General features: G+C 62.3%; 1 protein-coding gene across 1 annotated transcript in view; it reads right to left on the bottom strand.

The window, feature by feature from the left end:
- The window catches only part of HMCN2 (hemicentin 2), a 145,571-nt gene that overhangs the window by 53,826 nt on the left and 71,089 nt on the right, over positions 1-20,656 (bottom strand). Inside the window, 21 exon segments of the mRNA XM_047830705.1 lie at positions 161-257; positions 1,321-1,496; positions 2,473-2,596; positions 3,226-3,383; positions 4,545-4,721; positions 5,461-5,556; positions 6,039-6,135; positions 6,500-6,654; positions 7,557-7,726; positions 7,908-8,016; positions 8,695-8,976; positions 9,932-10,210; positions 11,012-11,166; positions 12,517-12,646; positions 12,996-13,143; positions 13,367-13,497; positions 14,460-14,540; positions 14,543-14,653; positions 17,307-17,393; positions 18,220-18,474; positions 20,164-20,291. Coding sequence (XP_047686661.1) covers positions 161-257; positions 1,321-1,496; positions 2,473-2,596; positions 3,226-3,383; positions 4,545-4,721; positions 5,461-5,556; positions 6,039-6,135; positions 6,500-6,654; positions 7,557-7,726; positions 7,908-8,016; positions 8,695-8,976; positions 9,932-10,210; positions 11,012-11,166; positions 12,517-12,646; positions 12,996-13,143; positions 13,367-13,497; positions 14,460-14,540; positions 14,543-14,653; positions 17,307-17,393; positions 18,220-18,474; positions 20,164-20,291 — 3,146 coding nt within the window.

The following is a 20,656-nucleotide window of genomic DNA, read 5'->3' as shown; positions in this document are numbered from 1 at the left end:
AGAGGCGTATGAGGTAGGTGCTGGGCCGGGAAGGGACAGGGGCGGGGAACAGAAAAAGCCTGGATCCCGGGACCATGGAGGCAGCACTCCTCTGGGGGCATGAGAGCCAGCCACGGCAGGGACAGGGGAGGGACCCCAGCCCAGCCCCCGAGACCCTCACCCCAGACATTCAGGTTGTAGTGCTTCTCCGAGCGGCCCGCCTGGTTCAGTGCCTCGCAGGTATAGCGGCCTGCGTCCCCCACCTCTGCTCTGCTCACCTGGCCGAAAGCAAGAATGAGCCATCAGCAGGGGCAGCACCGAGATGGGGTCACCCCTGAACAGACTGTGTGACCTCGGGCAGGTCATCTGACCTCACGGCGCCCCAGCCTCCCCACCTGGAACCTGGGGGCAATGATAGCACCTCCCCTACGTGGTGCACCGTGACGTTTCCAGAAGCCACAGCTTGTGGTGGCCTGACGTGGGCCGGCACGGGGACTGGGCTCCCCAGAGGGTGGTCCCGCCCGCCTCCCCCCACTTCACATCCACAGCCCAGCCCCGCTAAGGATGGTGCGTGTGTGGCTGGGTCAGCCCCTCTCCCGCCTTTAATCTGCTCCCGGCCTCTTTGGAAAGTCCAACAGAGCAGACCAGAAGGGAAGGTAGAAAATGAAGAAGGATTGGGTGGCGGGGGGTGGGGGGTGGGGGGTGGGGGGTGGGGGTCGGTCCCGTCCTCAGAGGTCAGATCCTGATGGAGGAGGTGACGAAGCTAAGTTGTGGGTACAGGAAACCAAAATGAGGTGTTCAGAGTTGGGAATGATCACATCACAAGGTGTAGAGGGGTGGGAGCAGGAGGAAGAGGCTGGAGTGGAAATTTCTCCCCAACAGCTGGAGAAGTACCTCCCCTCCCCTAGCGGACATGGAGGAGCCATTCTAGGGGCTGGCTTTGAACTCCAGCCACCCCAGAAGAGCAGCACCGATGTGCTTACAGTTGACAGATCGGAGGCCGGTGTGGTCGAGACACTGCCTGAGGCAGCCCAGCCAGGAGGAGGTGGAACTGAGATTTAAATCCAGGCTGCGGTCCCCACAGTCCCCGGCCCTCATCGACCCTCCCCTTGTTGGGCCAGAGGCCCGACGAAGGGCTCCCATCCTCAAAGGCCAGGAGGCTTTGGAAGAAGGAGTAAAAAACAGGTGAAAAGCGAGAGCCTCGGCTTTGTGGGGACCGAGCGAGGCCCCTGCAGCATCTTCTGACCAGGTCAGGAGGATGTGCCCCGGGCGCTGGGTCACGCTGCGCTGAACTGATCTCGTAGCCCCCCCCCCCCCCCCCCCAGGCCCTGCCCTGCACACCTCCAGCAAGGCCTTGTCTGTGGAGAGGTGGACGCCGGGCCGCGGCTCCAGGGGGCGGCCGTCTTTCTTCCAGGTCAGCACGGGAGGGGGCACGGCTTGGCTTCGGCACTCCAGGGCCACGGATTCGTTGGCCACGACGGACACGTTCACCTCTTCCCCGAGGATGCTTGGGGGCACTGCGGGAGGGGGCAGGAGAGGGGTCTCAGGCACGTGGGTGGGGCCGGCAGGACGCCAGGCCCGGGGTCAGGCCCGGCCACTTCCGGCAGCCAGGAGCAAACAGCAGGGCATGGGGGGGGGGGGGTCAGCGCTGGGAGGGGGCCTCCGGCCCGAGCTGTGGCCTCTCATCCTCCCCGCAAGGACCTTCCCAGTCCTGCTCCAAGAGGAGTCCCCCAGATCTGAGCAGGATGGTGACGCATAGCCACGTCGATACCCCCACGTGTGGCTGTGTGCTTTACAAGAGGATTCTGTCGAGGGACACTGGGCAGAGGGGACCCAGGATCTCTCTGTACTAATCCTTACAAGTGCATGTGAATTTATGACGATCTCAAATTCTTTTAGAAACATAGTGTCTTGGGGCCCCCGAGTGGCTCGACTGGTTAAGGGTCCGACTCTTGGATTCGGCTCGGGACACGATCTCACGGTTTTGTGGATTCCAGCCCCACGTGGGGCTCTAGGTGCGAGCCTGCTTGGGATTCTCTCTCTCCCTCCCCCCTTCTCTGCCCCTCCCCTGCTCATGCTGTCTCTCTCTCCAAACTAAACTTAAAAAATGTAAAAAAAAAAAACAAAATAAAACCTTTTTTTAAAGTTTTTAAAATTTTTAAATGCTCCCCAAAAGCAGTTACCCCTTTGATCGAGGACCGTGAGAACATCCGATTCCTGACTCGGCCCGGGGTTCTCCCTGCCACGTCGTGTTCCTCCCACCTGTTCCCTGAACACGAGCTCCTGGCTGTGCGGGCCACTCACCTGCCTCCCTGTCTGCGACGGGGGAGCAGCTCACCTCCAACTGACGCCCCCACGAAGGCAGCCACGGTCTCAGGCTGGCGCGCCCCCTCCGCCACCCCGCTTTGGACGTGGTTTGGGGAGGGACGCCCCCAGCCCCACCTTCTTGAGCCCCCGGCCGGGCCCAGGCAGCATCCCGAGACTGAGACTCACTGTGGACGTACAGGACGACGTCCCGACGGTCCTCGCCCACTGCACTCACGGCCACGCACGAGTAGCTGCCAGAGTCGGAGGCCCGGGCGCTGGCCAGGGTGAGGACCCGGCCCCCAGGGAAGACCTGTGTCCCCAGAAGGAAGCCCACATCAAGCTACGCACGGCAGCACCCACACGTTCCCATGCCGGCCCTGCTGCTGGGCACCCCTGGGCAGCCTGCCCCAGACCCCAGAGCCCCCCCACAATGCGGGGGAGCCGTGCGCTGTCCCCAGGCCTCGGGACCTCCGCCGGCTGGTGGACGAGTTACATCGGTGCTCCCTCTAGAGCCGGGCTGTGGCTACGGAGCCCTTGAAATGGGGCTGAACCCCAAGGGGACAAGACACAACGGACTGCAAAGAGTTGCAACAAAAAGAAACCCTAGGAAATGCCTTAATAATTTCCATACTATACTGATCATGGATGTTTTGGCTGGATTAGCTTAACTAAAATGTTTTACTGACACCGCTTTCGTGCATTTCTCGTTACTCGTTTGAACGTAGTCACCAGAAAGCCCAAAACTACATATACGGCTCGCACTGGCGGCACGTATCGTGTTTCTGGAATCCACGGGGCTCTAGACTCTCCTTCCTCCTGCCAGCCGACCATCCTCGGCGGCCGTGGCTCGTCCCTCGCCTCGGAGCTCCCGGGGCCCGACCTCTGCTCCCAGCACCTCCTGAGGCACCGGAGAGGTGACCCAGGGCTGCCCAGCCTGACCTGGAGGCCGGAGGCCCCTGCGGTGGACACGGGGTTTCCATCCTTCAGCCACAGCAGCGTGGGGCTGGGGACTCCAGTGGCATTACAGGTCAGCCGGACCGGGGCGCCGAGCAGCACGGGGCCTGGCAGGCTGGGTGGCTGTGTGATGTGTGGAGGCACTGCAGGGCGGGGGACAACGCAGGGCCCGGGGTGAGCCCCACTGGGGGGGCGAAGCCAGCAGGGCCCCTGGCCGGGCCACCCCACGGGGCACACGGCCACAAGCAAAATCACAGGGACGCCACTCCCAGCACGGGTGCTCCTCGCATCCTGACCCCACCATGAGGGGGCTTCCACCGGCGGGAACCGGGGGCTCAGGGAGGGTAAGTCATGGGGCCAAGGCTGACCAGTTAGAAAGTGACAAATAGCACTTGAACTTGGGTCTTCCGGTGAGCATGAGGTCCTTAGGATGCGGACGGCAGGGGGCGACCTCTGGGAAGTTTTGTTTCCCAATGCAGAGGTATCAGACGAAACGCTATGCTATCCGGCAGGCAGCCCCTCGAGGGCGGAAAATGGTCAGAAGACTCAACGGTATCTGGGAGATACGGTCACGGTCACGATGCCCAGGGTCCCGGCCTCCTGCCCAGCCACCTACTGCTCCTAGCATAAAGGCTCTGCCTCCCCAGCCTCCATCTGGCCACCTGCACCACCCCGTCCCCTCCTCCCATTGTCCGGTAAGCTCCTGGCCCCCAGCCTCCTTCCAGCTCCCATAATTCCCCACATCTCTGCAGCGTCAGCCCTTGGCAGGTGGCCTCCATGTAGGCATCCAACTGTCAAAGACACCTCTGGGACTCCCCAGGCCAGGTCAGTGCCCCCGTTCCAGGCACTGGGTCACACCTCCTCTTTACTAACCCTTATCACAATCGTCAGAAGATAGGATACTGGGTGACTGTGTAACTGCTGTATTCTGCACTAGACAGAAGGCCCCTGGGTCTGTTTCCTTGGGGCTACAGCCCCAAGGTCCGCCCCAGAGGATGTACTCAATAAAAGTGGTTGGACAGAAGACAGATAAATGGAGGAATGGATGGATGGGTAAGTAGATGGACAGACAGATAGTTAGATGGGTGGATGGGCAAAGGATTGAATGGATGGTTACATAAAAGGATGAATAATAGATGAATGATGGACGGATGGCTAGATAATGGATAGATGGATGGATGATGAATAGATGGGTAATGGATGGACGGGTGGGTGGAAGGAGGGACGGACGGACAGACTGGCAGACACATAAATGCAGGGATTACTTTTGGGACAAGGACCCCTTTAGTCCCAGGGCAGCTCACCATTGACCCGTAGCCTATACTGCAGCTCCGTGCTGCCCGCCACATTGAATGCCACACAACGGTAGCTCCCAGCATCAGAAAATCGTGCCCGCTCAATGTGGAGAACTCTCCCGTCAGCTGACACTGTCACTCCCTTCCGGGCTGAGACAGGCTGGCGGCCCTTGAACCAGGAGATATCTGGGGGAGAGAAGAGAGATGCAAGGAGTCCTGCCCGCCCTTCAGGCTGTGCCTGTGTCGTGAGCACCCATCAAAGGCTGCCAGGGTGGCCACATGGCGTGCCTTTATGTCAGGCACTGGAGAAAGCCAGAGTTTTCCAGGAAGAAGGCTGGGGCTGGAACAGGGCAGGGTTGTCTGAGACAGGGCAGAAGGCAGAGGGGAGGTTCCATGGGATGGAGGCTGGGGCTGCCAGGAGCAAGGAGAGTCAAAGCCAGCCCAGCCGCCCTCAACTCCTCTCCCTGCCAGGGACCACTCACGAGGCAGAGGGAATCATGGTGCGCTCTGAATCCTCAGCCCCACAAGCATGGACCAATTGTAGCCTTGGCCTCCTTACATCCTGCCAGAGCTCATCCCGTCCGCCGAACACTCACGCCCCGTAGCCCCAAGCTCTAGACAAGAGCCCCAGACAGACGGCGACTCTGAGGTCCCGGTCCTTGCCCCCGGCCCCAGGGCGGCCCTGTGAAATCGCGAGTTCTGAACAGAAGCCCCGCTTGCTTCAGACACCAGTGCAAAGGCCCTGGGCCCCGGCAGTGACCGACACATTGAGAAGAGAGGAACATTCGAGAAATAGGGGAAGGTCCTACGGATCCCTCCCTGTTTTGTCCACAGCCCAGGCGGTGCCTGGGGCGCTGGCCGGCCTCATTAGATGGGGAGTTGGGGCCTGGCTGGGATGGCTTTCAGCCAAGGGGAGGGGTCTTACCAGGAGGGGGCACACCCGAAGCCAGGCACTCCAAGGTTACCGAGGCATTTTCCAGCACTGCCTTGTTCAGCGGGCCGGGCTCGATGTTGGGGGGCACTAGGGGAGACGAGCAGAGCCCCGTCTTGGCGGATGTGGGCTCTGGGCTCCTCTCGGCCCATCTCCTCTCGGTCATGCCTGATAACCCTCGCCAGCCTCCCCAAAGGGTCCTGGGCCATAAGAGCCCCCAACGGCTCCCGTCCTCTGCCCGAGGAACCCCACTCCTGAACCGGCATGAGGACAAAGGCACCAGGCTGCCACCTTTCAGCAACCGGAAAGACCCCAGTGCCCAGCTCTGTGGGAACAGCCGCGAGCCGGCACAGTAGAGACGTGGAAAGTTAGGCAGCCGGGAAAAGTGACAAGAGCTGGGATTTGCGCACGCACGCGAGGACGTAAACGAACCCAAGGGTGAATGCAGCATGCAAAAGTAAATATGCACGCAGATGAGGACGTGCTATGTTTTTAAAACCCCCTGCTCCCTGCCCGCCCAGGGCGGCCCCGAGGGATCTCGCGTCCCCACCGTCCGGCGCCCTCGTCCTCACCCAAAACCTTGAGAACCACGTCCTTTTTGCTCTCCCCAGCCAGGTTAGTGGCGGCACAAGTGTAGACGCCTTCGTCCCTCAGGTCCGCCTTCTCGATCTGGAGAGGGAGGAGGGATGGCTGCGTGTGTGCCACGGGGAACACGGGGCCCTATTAGGGTGGTCAGAGGGATGCTGGGACACAGTGAGCAGTGAGTCGCTGCAGACCCCAGGGGCAGGAGAAGGGGTCCAGGGGACAGTTTGGCTCCGGGGGTGGAGTCCTAAGCTATGCATTCAGATTGCAGGGATGCTCCCCTTGACCCGACTATGTCCCTCCGACTTCCCTCCCCTCTTCAGGCCCACCACCCAGTACTCATCCTGTCCCCAGGCTGCCAGGGGCCCGTACAGGGTCACCAGGATCCCTAAAAAGCGGCCCCTCCACCCGCGCCCAGCTGCCCCACCAGCCCTGGGGCCCCTAAACGTACCTGCAGCTTCCCCCCCAAGGCTGCCAGGGCCACCCCATCCTTCCACCAGCGAAGACTTGGGGTGGGCACCCCAGTCCCCACGCACTGGAGGGTCACAGGCTGCAGGAAAGGGGCTGTGATATTGTCGCCCCCGACGATGGCCACCAATGGGAGCTCTGGGCAGGGGGAGAGGCAGGGAGGGTCCCGGTCAGGGTCAGGAGGGCGTAGTGAGTATCCAGCCACCCCCTCAATGCCTGGAGAATAGGGAGTGTCCTTACGGGGCTGGCCTCCGGCCTCCACCCACTCAACCCGAGGGATGCTTGGCTTAGGGGGAGAGCACCAGACCAGGAGCCAGTAAAGCAGGTCTTTCCCTTTAGAATTCTCCCTTCTATGCATCCACCCTTCATCCACCCATCCATACGTGCGTTGAGCATCTATTCGGTACAAGGCGCGGGGGTATAGCAGAGAACAGCGGCTAACTGCGCTGCCCTGCCAGAGCTCCCAGAGCTGGGCCGTGGAGCTCGACAGCCAAACAAGCCATTTTAAGACAGTGGGTGGTAGGCTATGGCCATGACGGGCTAGGCAGTGCAGATTAGAACCACGGCGGAATCAAGGAGGGCTTCCTGGAGGAAGGGGTGCTTTAAAACGGGCCTGAGAGATAGGGAGCAGCTGGGCAGGCAAAGAGGAAGAGGGAGAATATTCCAGGCAGGGCAAACCGAATGGGCAGGCGTGGAGGTGAGAAAGCGGATGTATTTAAAGAACGGAATGAAGCCCGGCGCGGTCGGCGTGGAGAGAGCGAGAGCAGAGAGGGCGGGGCTGGGAGGGGGGGAGCGGGGGCCTGTGGACCGGACACGTGACAAGCGTGGAAGCAGCCATGGCCAGCCTCTCACAACTGTGTCTCTTTGGGGGGCGGGACAGCCCAGCCCAGAAACGCCGTCTAGGAAAAGACCAGCCCTGTGCCCTTCCCTCGTCCAGCAGGCCTACAAGGGCACAGATGGCCGTGGCCTCCCTGCTCCCCCTCTCCCCCCCGCCCCCCCCCGCCCCGCCCCGGTGTCTCAGGCTGCCCACGTCCCCTCACCGTGCACGGACAACTCCACCTCAGCCCCGGCAGTGCCCGCCTCGTTGGTGGCCTGGCAGGCAAAGAGGCCCGCGTGGCCCAGCTCCACATGGTCGATGTGCAGCGTGGCCCCCCGTGAGGCCACCTGCACCCCAGCCAGCTCCTCGGCGGGGCGGCCGTTCTGCAGCCACCTAAGGAGGGTGGGGACAGGTCAGCCTGAGACCAGGCAAGTCAGGCTGGCCGGGACCTCCCTGGCTCGGCGGCCTGCTTCGTACTCCGGGGAAGGGGAAGGGTCTCCCATCCCCACCGACCCCCCAGCATGCGCTCCGCCTGCCCCCACCCCGGCGCTGGCCTCCGCCGCCCCATACGCACTGGAGAGTGGGCGCTGGGGAGCCCGAGGCCTGGCAGGGAAGTTCCAGGGGCTGTCCCAAGAGGGCGGTCACCTGGCCCAAGCCTTCAGCCACCAGGAGCTGCGGGGGCACTGTGGGCAGGACCCACCATTGGGTGTTTGGAGCTGAGCGAACCCAAGTCCCCAGCACCCCGACAGCAAGACCCAGACCTCTCCTCACCCTTCAGGTCCCCCAGAAATGGTTCCTCCTCCAGGAGGCCTTCCAGGACCACCCAAGACAGAGTGAGTGAGTGGTCCCCCCGGCCTCCCCACAGGCTTGGCCTGTCTCCCCACCAGACGGACAGCTCGGGAGTCTCGTCTGCCTTGTTCCCTGCTTCATCCCTGGCACCACGCCCAGCCCAGAGTTGATGCCTGAGAAGTGTCCTTCGGAGGCAAGAGAGCAGGCGAAAAGGCCCCACCCCACCCCCAGCCGACCCTGGAACCAAGCCCACAGCCCAGCTTTGGGCCTCAGGGCGTCCTTGATCAACGTCCATCCCGTTGACCGGGAGCACCCGGAAGGCAGAGTGGGGTCCCGTCCCAAGTCACCGGCTCGGGGTCCCCAGCGGGCACAGGAACCACGATTCCGAGCTCGAGCCCGCCCCCTTGTGGCCCTGCAGGACCTCCAGCCCAGATGGGCGCAGGCCTCCGCCTCCCGGGCACTTCACCACCTTGCAACCCTCCGGGCGGCCCGCGGGGACCCACGCACAGTGGGTGCAGGGGGAGGGGTCCGCAGCCCAGGTGGCCCGAGGCGGGGGACAGACCGAGGCTCACCCTGCACTTCCACGGAGTGCTGCAGAACAGCCTCCCCGGCGGGGCTCGTGGCCACACAACTGTACAGGCCTCCGGACGCCTCCCCCAGGCTCTCCAGGCTCAGCACACGGCCTCCCGCCTCCAGCCACGTCTCGTTGCTCTCGGCCACAGGCAGCCCCTCGTGGTGCCAGGAGAGGGCGGGGGGCGGGTGGCCCCTGGCCACACACTCCAGCGCCAAGGGCCTCCCAGCCACAGCCTTCACCACACGAGGTCCTCCTCCAGTGCCCTCGATGGTGGGCGGGACTAGGGAAGACGCACAGGGCCGCTCAGGGATCAGAGGGGGACACCAGTCTGCTACCCTACCCGGCGGGCCAGCTCAAGCCCCTCGCCGACCCCACCCCATGGGAACAGCCTCCTCCCTCACCTCTGCTAGCCGAAACCCCCTGTTCAATTTCCAGGAGGTCCCCCGATCTCCAAAGGAGAGTCCTGGAGCTGGCAGCCGGGGACTCAGAGAATGCCCGTGGACCCCACACAGCCCAGCACCCAGGCCCCCCGCATCTTTGGGGGCCGGAACTCCGGAGCGGAATCCTCTCGAGGGGCCAGGATGACGCCACTGGCCTGCATTCTGGGTCTCAAACCTCACCTGCTCAGACTCTATCCCTGCCCACCTACACTTGGATTCTCCTCCCCTCTCCATGCATCCTAAGAGCCCAGCCCCTCAAGTTGGGTCTACACCTGAGGAAACTGCACAAGATTTACGGTCAGAACCACCCCCCCACCCCCGCTCCCCTCACCATGAACAGGGTCCCATCACCTCCTAGCAAGTGACCCTCGGCCAGTCTCTCATCCCCAGAGAACACCTGAGTGGGACCCAGGGCGACAAGGGCCCAGGCCCCTGAACCCTGATTAAATGAGATGATGCTATGAAAAGACCCAGGAGCCCGGCTCACAGTGAGTGATTATCGCAGAGCAGTTAATTATTCACGGAAGGGCACGGAAAAGCACTTCCCCCTGAGGGACACTTAGATCCTCCCCTGGGCTCTGCCTGGGCCCCCAGACAGGCCCTTCCGCCCCTGGCCTTGGCATCCTCGCCTGTCCAAGAGAGGGAAGTTGTTCAAGCTGAGATGGCCCTTCTCCCTGGCCTCAGTCTCATCACCCTGTACCTCCGGCCACTTCCCTCGGTGACTTTTGAAGACAGGGCCGCCATGGCTCAGACCACCCCCTCCCCCACTGCCCACCCCAGCTGCCCACCGCTCACCATAAACCTCCAGCCTGGTGGTCTTCTCCGCGACCCCCACAGGGTTGCTGGCCTTGCAGGTGTAAGTGCCAGCATCCAAGCCCCGGGCCCTCTCCAGCTGCAGCTGCCGGCCGCCCCTGGTGTAGACGGCCTCAGCGCTGAGCGGGAGAGGGACCCCGTCCTTGAACCAGGTGATGTTGGGAGTGGGCACTCCTCGGGCCTCGCACAGGAACCGCACCGGGTGGCCCTCCATGACAGCCACCTCGCTCGTCTCGTTGGAGCCCCAGATGGTAGGAGGGGCTGAGGACAATGGGAAATGCTGGTCACAGGGAGCCTCCTCAAGGCGGCTGGCGTCCCACCCACCCCATGTCACTGGCTCCTACAGGGTGTGGAGTGTGGGGGGGGGGCGGGGAGAGTGGGCATCTGGGGACAGACGGGAGAGGCCTCTTGGGACATGCTGGCGGCGGGGGCCACAGATCCGGGCTTTGGACGCACTCTGCCTCTAACTCACTGCGTGACCCGGCACAGGTCACTCCCCTCTCTGGGTCTCAGTCTCCCTGTCTGTAAGATGAGGGTCGGACCTAAATCAGGGGTTCACTGCTAGTGACACCCACGGCGATCCTGGGAGCACGTGGGCACAGCACCAAATAGCACCGCATCTGAGAACGGACGGCTCCGCCCTTCCCAAACCCCTTCCGTCCTGATTACAACAGACAGCAAGGTGCGGTTGGACAGACTGGGTACTTAACCCTTCTGGCACTCCCTGTATCAGCGCTCTTCTGCTGTATCTGTCCTCACGGCTTCCTCCCCGAAGGCCAAGTGGCCCTGACTTCCCACCTACACTCGAGATAGTAAATATCCTTTTAAATGAGTGTCTTTCCATATAAACGGAGTCGATTTAAAGAAACAGGGGCAGAAATGATCAACCCCAGGCAGGATTAGGAATAGCAAAGCTCGCAAAGCTGGGGATGGAGACGATGGGTTTTGGGAGCGCCGGGCCAGATTCCCGGGCCCTCGCCCCAGATTTTACTGGACCGGGGCTGCTCCCCCCTAGGACCTCCCTCCGGGAAGTGGGCAGCCCGTGGTGGGGGCCGGGCTCACCGTGCATCCTGAGCCGGAAGTCCTTGGCCTGCTGGCCGGCGGGGCTGAAGGCCACACACTGGTACCGCCCCTCGTCCCCCAGGTGACTGCTGGTGATCCTGAGAACCTGGCCGTCCTCCTGCAGCTGGACATAAGGGTCTCCCGGAAGGATGGGCCTGGGTCGAGAAAACGCCGCCAGTAAGCAGGGCCCGGCCGCAGAGAGGCGGGCTTGCCACTTGTGAAAAGCAAATCTGGAAGGTTCACGGTCGCCGAAAGGTGGGTGGGTACAAACAGTGGCCGATCCCTACCATGGACTGTTATTCAGCCCGTGAAAGCAGTCACGCACAGGCGGATACTGCATTTCTGACAAACTGAAGGTCTGTGGCGACCGTGCCTCGAGCAGGCCAGTCGGTGCCATTTTTCCAATGGCGTCTGGTCACTTCGTGTCTCCGCGTCACGATCGTGGCCATTCTCACAATATTTCAAACTTTTTCGTTATATTTGATACGCCGTGATGTACAACGTACGTTTGTTGCACGGGGTTACAACTCGCTGAGAGCCCAGAAGATGGTTAGCATTTTCTAGCAATACGCTTTTTTTTTTTTTAAGGTTTATTTATTTTTGAGAGAGCGCGCGAGCCGGGGAGAGGTCGGGAGAGGGGGACAGAGGATCTGAAGCGGGCTCCGCACTGACAGCAGAGAGCCCGACACGGGGCTCGAACTCACGAACCGTGAGATCATGACCTGAGCCTCGGTGGGACGCTCGACCCACCGAGCCACCCAGGCGCCCTGCGATGAGCTATGTTTTTAAACTATCTTTGAATTAAAGTACGTATGCTGTGTACGCATATTGCACACTCAACAGACTAGAGTGTAAACCTAACTGTTCTTGGGAAACCAAGCAAGTCGTCTGATTTGCTTTATCGCGATATTTGCTTCACTGCGGTGTTCCGGAACCAAACCCGCAACAGCCCGGACATGTGCCTGTACTGACACCTGCTGTGGCCCAGGTGGACCCTGTGAACTGAGCACTCAGTTAGACACGTCAGACACAAAAGGCCCCCTGCCGTACGATTGCATGGGATTTACATGCAGAAATCTAGATAAATCTACAGAGACGGCAAGCAGATGAGTGGTCGCCAGGGGCTGGGGGGTATGGGGGTCTCCTTTTGGGGCGATGGAATGTTCCGGAACTAGACAGAGGTGGCGGTGCACATCACGGTGCGTGTACTAAATGCCCCTAGAAGCATGCACGTCAGAAAGGTTGATTTGATGTTGTGTGAATTTTACCTAAAAAAAAAAAGAAGTTTAAAGCAAAAAGCAAGACTGGCTGAGTCATGAAAAAATGCTGCTGGGGGGAGAGAGGAGGGCCCCCTGGGGAATTCCAGGCTGGGGTGGGAGGTGTCCCATGCTGACCCCCGCCTGGGCCCTGGAGGGAGGCACCTGCAGTGCTCACCAAGCTCCTTGCCCCTGTGCGCCCGGCCCTGGCACAGGAACCACCCCCCATCTGCCAGGAAGACCACTCACTGCCCGTCCTTGGTCCATTCCACCTGGGGCGTGGGGACCCCCGAGGTCCGGCACTCCAGCTCCACCCCTGCACCGGCCAGGCCCAGCACCTCCTCCTGGGCAGCCCCGGCTCCCGTCACGGAAGGAGGGACTAGGGGGCAGGGGGCAGAAAGTCCTCAAACCCTGCACAGGCAAAGGCCCTGGGGCGGGCCTTTGTCTGTGCGGGTCCCCGGGTGCGCCCTTCCCTCCCCTCCGGTGCATGACTCAAAGCTCCCTGGCTCCTCAGGACCCTGCTTGGTGCATTCTCCGCAGCTTACGCTACCGTTCCGTAGCACGTAACACAACGCTAATTACGTGGTCGATCATGTGACTACCTAACATCTGCCCTGATGGCTCTGCGAGGACAGGGATGGAGTCCGTCATGGGCCCCCGGCTCTCAGCAGGCAAAATCTCCCCTTCCCCAGCCGGCGCCAAAGGGCAGGGGCTCAGGCCTCACTCACTGAGCACGAGGAGGTCAAAGTCCCTCTGGGCAATCCCGGCCTGGTTCTCTGCCCGGCAGGAGTAGAGGCCAGCATCGCCCTCCTGGATCCTGGGAAAGTGGAGGGCCCGCGGCTTGTCCAGGAGGCGGTGACCACCCTCCTCAGGAATCTGGGTGGAAGAGGCCAGAGGGAGCTGATGAGAGGGGTCTGGAACTCCCAAAAGAGTGCCATGCCCTCTCCACCATGCAGCCCCCTAGGCTTCCTCCACTGCCCACTGCACTCCCCCAAACACCTGTCACATCTCCCCGCCACACCCGGCCCGTGCGGGAACCCATCCAGAAGGTCCCTATCCAAATCCCACCCACAGCCCAGCCACCCCAGAGGACACCCACCGGCTGCCCGTCCTTGAGCCACACGATCTCAGGGGCTGGAAAGCCATTCGCGTCACACTCCAAAGTCAGGGACTGCCCGGCCATGCCTGACACATTGGTCCTGTGCCCGTCCTCCCGGATGCTAGGGGGCACTTGGGAGCAAAGAGAAGCAGAGAAACCATCCCCTCTCCGGACAGCCACCGCTACCCAGACCCCACGTGGGCCACTCTTCCTGGCCTGGACAGGCAGTCCCAACTCCTGCCCTTCCCCAGATCCTGAGGTCCCAGGAGGCCCCGGGCCTGTCCCCGATCTGGCCACCGGGAGCCGTGTGGACCTGGGAATGTCAGAGCAGCCTTCCCGGGGACCCGCACGCCCCAGCTTTGTGCCCGGGCACCACGCCGCCCCGATATGCAGCTCTGCAAGATGCTGGAGCCCCCGGATCCACCCGGGTCTACTTATAACCTGTTTGTCATGGTCACCTGGGAGGGACCCAAGTCATAACCTCTGAAGACGGGGCTTGGGTATATCTTCATAACAAATTTCCCAGGCAAGATGTTATTCGGGAGCCAGGATGGCTGGTCACGGGGAGGGGGGAGGTGGCCCATCAGGAGTGGTTAAAACTTTCCCTACTCCTGTTAAGAGGAAGGGCCCCCTCCCTCTGCCCACAAGACAATGGAAAGGGTCAGGCAGAATAGGAGCTCTCCCTGCTCTGGGACTCTCTCCCCTGCCACTGGTGCTTGTTATAAAATGAATTCACCAGGGCGCCTGGGTGGGTCAATCGGTTGAGCGTCCGACTTCAGCTCAGGTCACGATCTCACAGTCTGTGGGTTCGAGCCCCGCGTCGGGCTCTGTGCTGACGGCTCAGAGCCTGGAGCCTGCTTCCGATCCTGTGTCTCCCTCTCTCTCTGCCTCTCCCCCACTCTCACTTTGTCTCACTCTGTCTCTCAAAAATAAATAAACGTAAAATGAATTCACCTACGAGACCACCTTAAAAGCCATTTAGGGAGTTCTAGGTCCTTCCCCTTACACTGTCCCCATGGCGGTCTCTCTGGGGAAGGGGTGCCGTTGGGATAAGTGAGCACAAGCCAGCCCCCACTCTGGGGGCCCTGCTTACCATAGACCACCAGCTTGGCTCTCCTGGACGTGGAGCCTGCCTCATTGGTGGCCTGGCACTCGTAGTCTCCGCTGTCGGTGGCGAGACTGAGGCCAGAAACAGGGAGCCTTCATCCAGCACCTCCAGGCCCGGCCGGCCACGCAGGGGCTCCAAGGTTGGGCCCTTTCGCCACGTGACCTGCGGCTTGGGCACCCCTGGCGGGGCGCACGGAGTCATCAGCATGAATGCTCTGAAATCTGCCCCCCCCTTGGGGCACCCACGCTGCCCCCCCTTGGGCAAATGTCGCTGGCCCTCCCGTGGGGGGCTCCCGGCACCTCCTCGCCCCCTAGGCTGGCAGGAGCAGCTCCCTCGAGGCCCACACACCCACTGCCTCCCACCCGTGCTGGGGGTCCGCGGGTCTCCCAGTGCCCTGAAGGCCACAGGAGAGGGGGCCAGAACCCTCTTTCTGGTTCCCTCCTCAAAGAAGGGCCGCCTCGTGTGGGATGGCACTTCCTGCCCCCGTTACCCGCCCCGCGTTCCTCTTTGCCCAACACCCCCAACTTCCTAACGTGCACAGGATGCACTCACTCAGGTTTCTTTTGTCTACCTTGGGGCCAAGGTCTTTGCTTTAACTCCCACCGTGCCCCCAGCTGCAAGCCCAGTGTCGGCCCATAGGAGGCGCTAAGTGAATGACCGCGCCTGCTGTGCTCGGCACCCATCTGGGGCACTGGCCACACCGAGGTCCTCAGATGGGCGTTGTGGGGCTGACCCGGGCTTCTGAGCACCACCCAGGCCCGTGAGGCGGCGGCACCCAGTGGTCGTGGGGTCACCCGAGCTCCAGCCCTGCTGACCTGCTCTACGACCTTGGGACAAGAGCAGCCCTCTGTCTGCTGGGGCCTCGGCCACCTTCCGTCCTTCTCCAGCCACATGCAGATAGGGGGCCTCCCTGGGGGGGGCACTCCCCAAACTCACAGGAAGGCACCTGGCACCTCTGTCTCCCCCATCGCACTCTGCCAACATCAGCATCGGGACCGCAACGTGGGCTAACACGCGTGGGCAAACGCAACACTCCACGCGCTCTCTGCCACCTCCCGGGCAGCACGGGGGCCCCCGGGTGGACGTGAACTCTCCCGTCTCACCCACTCCTTTACCCACAGCCATGGGGGGGCCACCCCATTTGGGTGGACACGTGGGTGGCAGTCAGGACGTGGCACACTCAGGGCATCCCAGGTGGGGACCCGGGCCCGCTCTGCCTGCCCTGGCCCCTCTGCCCCACGTGCTGGGCCTCCGCCTGCCACCCTGCTCTGTGCTCCTGCGTCACGTCGCGTCCTCTGTGCCTGAGGTTTGAACCCTGGATCTTTTTTTTCTTCAGGCAAAACGTCTCTCCCCTGGATGAGCTCTAGCCACAGAACTGCCCTGTAGCTCAGCCCCGGAAGATTCCAGGGGACTGGGGGCCGTTGCTGAAAACCACTCCCCTCCCCTCCCCACTCCTACTTCACAGGGGCCAAGAGAGCGAGTCAGGCTCCTGGCCTTTCTGTCCCACCCACAAGGAGGCGGTGGGCGGGGCCACCCTCCGTAGGCACCAGGGCTCCCACATTCCAGGCGCCGGGCTGGGCACTTTCTCCTTTAGCCCTCCGACCCACAGGCCACGTGGCTGGTGAATGCCAGCGCCCAGCACTGCCCAGCAGCAAACACCTGCTTGAAAGGGAGGCCAAGGGCAGCCTGCGGGCAGGCGCAGGCCAGGCTGAGGCCTGGTTATCAGCGGGGGCTTAGGTTATGCTGATTCCGCTCAAGTCTGGTGCAGAGGACAAGCCCCTGACTGGCCAGGGATCCCCCTCCCCGCTCCCAGACCGCCAGACGGCTACTTGCTGTTACCAGCGACAGGCACAAGGTGGCGCTCTGGCTGAGGGCGACGCGGCCCCTCCAGATGGGCAGTTCTCAGAAAGGAGCCCCTGAGGTGCCCAGGGCTCCCACCCAGCACCTGCCTCCCACCTGGCCCTCCGTCAGGCCTGTTCCAGCAAACTCCCTGGTTCCAGTCTCTTGCCAGGCTTTCTGTAAGCTGCCACCTGCTCCTGAGACCCAGACACCCACCCTTCTGGAGAGCGCCCACGCACAGGGGACACGGCAGGCCCTCTCGCCACAGAAGAGCCCGAAGCCAAAAGCAGCAGCTGGGGCGGCGGTGAGGTCCACCGGGTCCGACAGAAAGGGAGACTCTTCGTTCGACACATCGCCCTGATCCCCTGTATGTGCCGGGCACGGTGCTGGGACCTAACACTCCTGCTGTCCCCGGAGCCCTCACAGCAGCCCTGCGTGGAGGGCCTGGAATGACCCCACTGTACAGATGAGGAAACAGAGGCTCAGAAAGAAGGTATAAACTGCCCCAAGAAGGTACCTGGCCTGGAAGGCCAAAGCAGGGGTCAGCGCGGGGCAATTGACCACAGAGGGATCTGTCTTGGCCCCACGGGATGCTGCTGACCCCAAGGGGTGGTCTGCCTAGGGCCACGTGAATCTATCTCTGCTAGAAAGTCTGGGGCGGGCTTGAAGAGTGGGGGCCCCCATCCTTGGACCCTCAGGCCGTCCTCAGCCCAGCTGCCGCATTTCCCAGGCAGAGGGGGCTGGGGTCAACCCACACCACGCTTTGTGGGTCACCTCCCGGCTGCATGACCTCTAACAAGTTGCTTAGTCCCTCTGGGCCTAGATTGCCCTAACAGAAGAGAGCTAAAGCTAATACCCGTCCTACAGGGTCGTCGACAGGATGAAATGTCTTGCGTGGCCTGGCTGGGAGTGAGGACCCCCCTAACGCTCCCTAACCCATGGGCATTGCCCACAGTGTTTCCCAGTCCAGCCCACCCCGGGGCCCGGCCTCACCTCTGGCAGGGCACGGCAGGCTGGCGTTCTCTCCCGCCACTCTCTCCAGCAGGCCGCTGGTCTCATCGGCCTCCCAGTGCGGCGGCTCTGGGGAGAGGCAGTGTGGCCGCACTTACACCCAGGCGGTGGAGAGGGCGTCCCATCCAGAACCCGGCCAGGCACGAGCCCCACCTCCCACAGGCTGGCCCGCAGAGAGGCCACCAGGGCCACGAGCGACCCCACGGGCTTGGGAGGTGAAGCTTGGCAGGGTCCTGCCCCGCGCTCCCCTCCAGCAGCGGCTTTCCGGGTTTGTCTTTCGTTCGTAATAGTGAAAAATGCGGCTCCACTGATCCAGACCAGACCTCCCGTGCACCAGGACGCTTCTCACACATTCTCTCGGACTCCCTGCTATTATCGGGCCCATTTTACAAGGGACAAAACTGAGGGTCAGAGAGTGTAAATGGCCTACAGTCGTCCAGCCAGAAAGCAGAAGGAGCTGAGTCTCGGCCCAGGCACCTGCTCTTTGATCATGACTCCGTGGCACTTCTGGCCACCCCCGGAGCAGAGAGGGTGCCCACAAGGCTGACCTAAGGCTCCCTCACACTGGACGCTTCCCACCGCCTCAGGGGCTAGCAGCCGGGAGGAAGGAAGGGGTTAAGAATCTCAGAGGCCCAGGGGCGCCTGGGTGGCTCAGTCAGTGAAGCTCCATCCGTGAGTTCGAGTCCCGCATCGGGCTCTGCACTGCCAGCTCGGAGCCCAGACCCTGCTTCAGATTCTGTGTCTCCCTCTCTCTCTGCCCCTCCCCACTCATCCTCTGTCTCTCTCTTTAAAAATAAATAAACATTAAAAATAAAAAGGACTCTCAGAAGCCCAGGCTACTGCTGGGGGTGGGGGGGTGCAGAGGGGTGAGTTGGGGGGTTCAGGGGAGACTCACCCAGCACCCTGAGCTCCAGCTCCCAGGCATCCACGCCGGCGCTGTTGGAGGCCTCGCAGCGGTACAGCCCCGCGTCAGAGGCCTGGATGGCCGAGAAGTGGACGGAACCCTCGGGGCTCCCGCCCCGCAGGGCCACCCCGTCCTTGGACCAGTTCAGCCGGGGCTCCGGGCTGCCCTCGGCCACGCAGTTCAGGTCCAGAATCTCTCCTGCCAGCACCTTCAGGACCCGCGGGCCCGGCTGCACCTGAGGGGGCACTGAAGAGCCCCGGGGAGGGGGATCCAGTCACTGGGGCCCCAGGGGGGGGGCGCAGAGCCCAGACCCACCTGCCCTTACTTCGGGGATCACCAAGCAGCAGGGATCACTGTAGGGCGCAGCCTAAGGCTGACCATTCCTCCTTTTGTCAGGAAAGGGCAGCAGGACGCCCCAGGTGGTCCCCCCCAAAGTGAATCGAATCCGGCCTTTCGCCTGAACGCACGTGCTCTCATCGCAGAATCGCTTCTTTCTCCTCCTCCTTTCTCCCAGCTTCTTTCTCCTCACCCGCTCTCCCCGCCATCCCCCTACTCCTGCTCCCTCCCTTCCCTGGGCTGGGGGGAGATGGGGGCCATCATTCCTTCCACGTTTACATCTCCTCTGTCCCACTCCGGTCCTTCCTCCGGGCTGGTGATACCAAGCCCATTTCGCAGATGAAGAAGGGGAGGCTCAGAAGGGTCAGGTGATTGACCAGAGTCACCCAGTCCCTCAGCTGAGAGGAACCGGAGCCAGCCCCAGCCCTGAGTCTGTCTGAGCGGGAATCCAGGCCGCTTCCCTGGGCCACCCCAGACCTCGGTGTCCAGGAGCGCAAGGGTGCCCGTGCCTTGCCCGCCCCTCACACCTGCTGAAAACAACAGCAGGTTCCACTGTGACGCTTCCCCTTCTGACAGCTATGGGATGGGCGTGACTGTGGCCCCCGGTTTACGGAGGAGGAAGCCAAGGCTCAGAGAGGCCAAGCGGCTGGCCAAGGTCACACAGCCCGTCAGTGGTAGCAGAGTCAGGACTCACATCCAGTCCTCCTAACCCTGGGGCCTTGCTCACCACCCAGCCCCCTCCCTCCCCCCGCGCCCTGCCACTGCCGTATCTCTCATAGGCTCACGCAAACCCACAGCAAACCTTTCCCCCCTTCCCTCTCTGAGCCTCAGCCTACCCACCTGTAAGATGGGGCGCTAGCTTAGATCGGGGTCTCTTTTTCCATAAAGGGCAAGAGAGTAAATATTTCAGGCTTTGCGGGCCAGATGGCCTCTCTCTCAACTACTCAACTCGCCCCTGTGGCTTGAGAGAAGGCAGAGGCCACACCGACACGAGTCTCAGGTGCTAAGAGGTTTTGCGGACACTGAAATCGGAATCTCCTGTAATTATCACGCACCACAAAAACTGTTGTTTGGGGTTTTTTTCCCAATCGTTTAATTTTTCACCGGTGGGCCATGTGAAAACAGGAAATGGGTCAGACATGGCCCGCGGGCCACAGTCGGTTGGCCCCTAGCGTTGGTAATCCCCTGGGGCTTTTGAAGCTAACAAGCCCCCTGCCTCTCTGGGGGAGCGACAGCACGGCTGGCCTCTGTGGACGGGACCAAGACATCCAGGGGAATGTCTACCCCTGGGGCCCCAGCCAAGTCGGGAACCAGAACCCCTTCATGGGTTCCCCTCTGACCCTTACCACCCTAGGCCCACCCTGGGCCCTGCCCTCTGTTCTCAGGGGGCCCCATCCGAGGGTACAGGGGAAGGGAGAAAGGGACTGAGGAGATACAGGGCTGGAGGACCCAGAGGGGAAGGGAGGAAGCACTGGAGGGCCCCACGAGGAGGCGACAGGGCCTGGCCTGCAAACAGGGAAGGACACTGAGAAGGCCTAAGAAAGATGGACGGAAGGGAGGGGCCGTGGGCGAGACCCCGGCCGGCAGCCCGGGCCCTACCTTGCACCCGGAGCACGTAGTGCTGAGAAGCAGACCCAGCAGGGTTGCTGGCTGTGCATCTGTAGAGGCCACTGTCACCGACCTGGGCCTGGGCCACACGCAGGGAGCCTGACGGCAGGAGGCGATGCCTGCAGGAGTGAGGGGCACTGGTGAGACCCCAACCAATCCCAGCCCCGCCGGAAAGACCTCAAGACTCCACTGGAGCACCCGCCTCCCCCAGCAGATGGCCAGATTCCATGTGGGCTCAGCCCGGGGCCAGGCGCATGGTCACCAATTAACTCCCTCTCTTCTGCACGCCCTGCCCCGAGGCGGGGGACGAGGTCGGTCATACACCCTCCCCACGGCTTCCGAGGAGAAGCTGCCAGCCCAGAGGCCCTCTGAGGCTAAGTGCCAGGGCCAGCCAGACTCCGAATCTAGTGCTTTTTGGCATTCCGTCGTCCAGCCCTGCGCCGGGCCCTCGGGAGGAAGCTGTGCAGGCCCCTCGTCATTGCCG

Source organism: Prionailurus viverrinus, chromosome D4 (genome assembly GCF_022837055.1).
Source record: "Prionailurus viverrinus isolate Anna chromosome D4, UM_Priviv_1.0, whole genome shotgun sequence".
NCBI lineage: Eukaryota > Metazoa > Chordata > Mammalia > Carnivora > Felidae > Prionailurus > Prionailurus viverrinus.
Note: the sequence above shows the minus strand (reverse complement) of the source record. Positions and strands in the feature narration are given on the sequence as shown.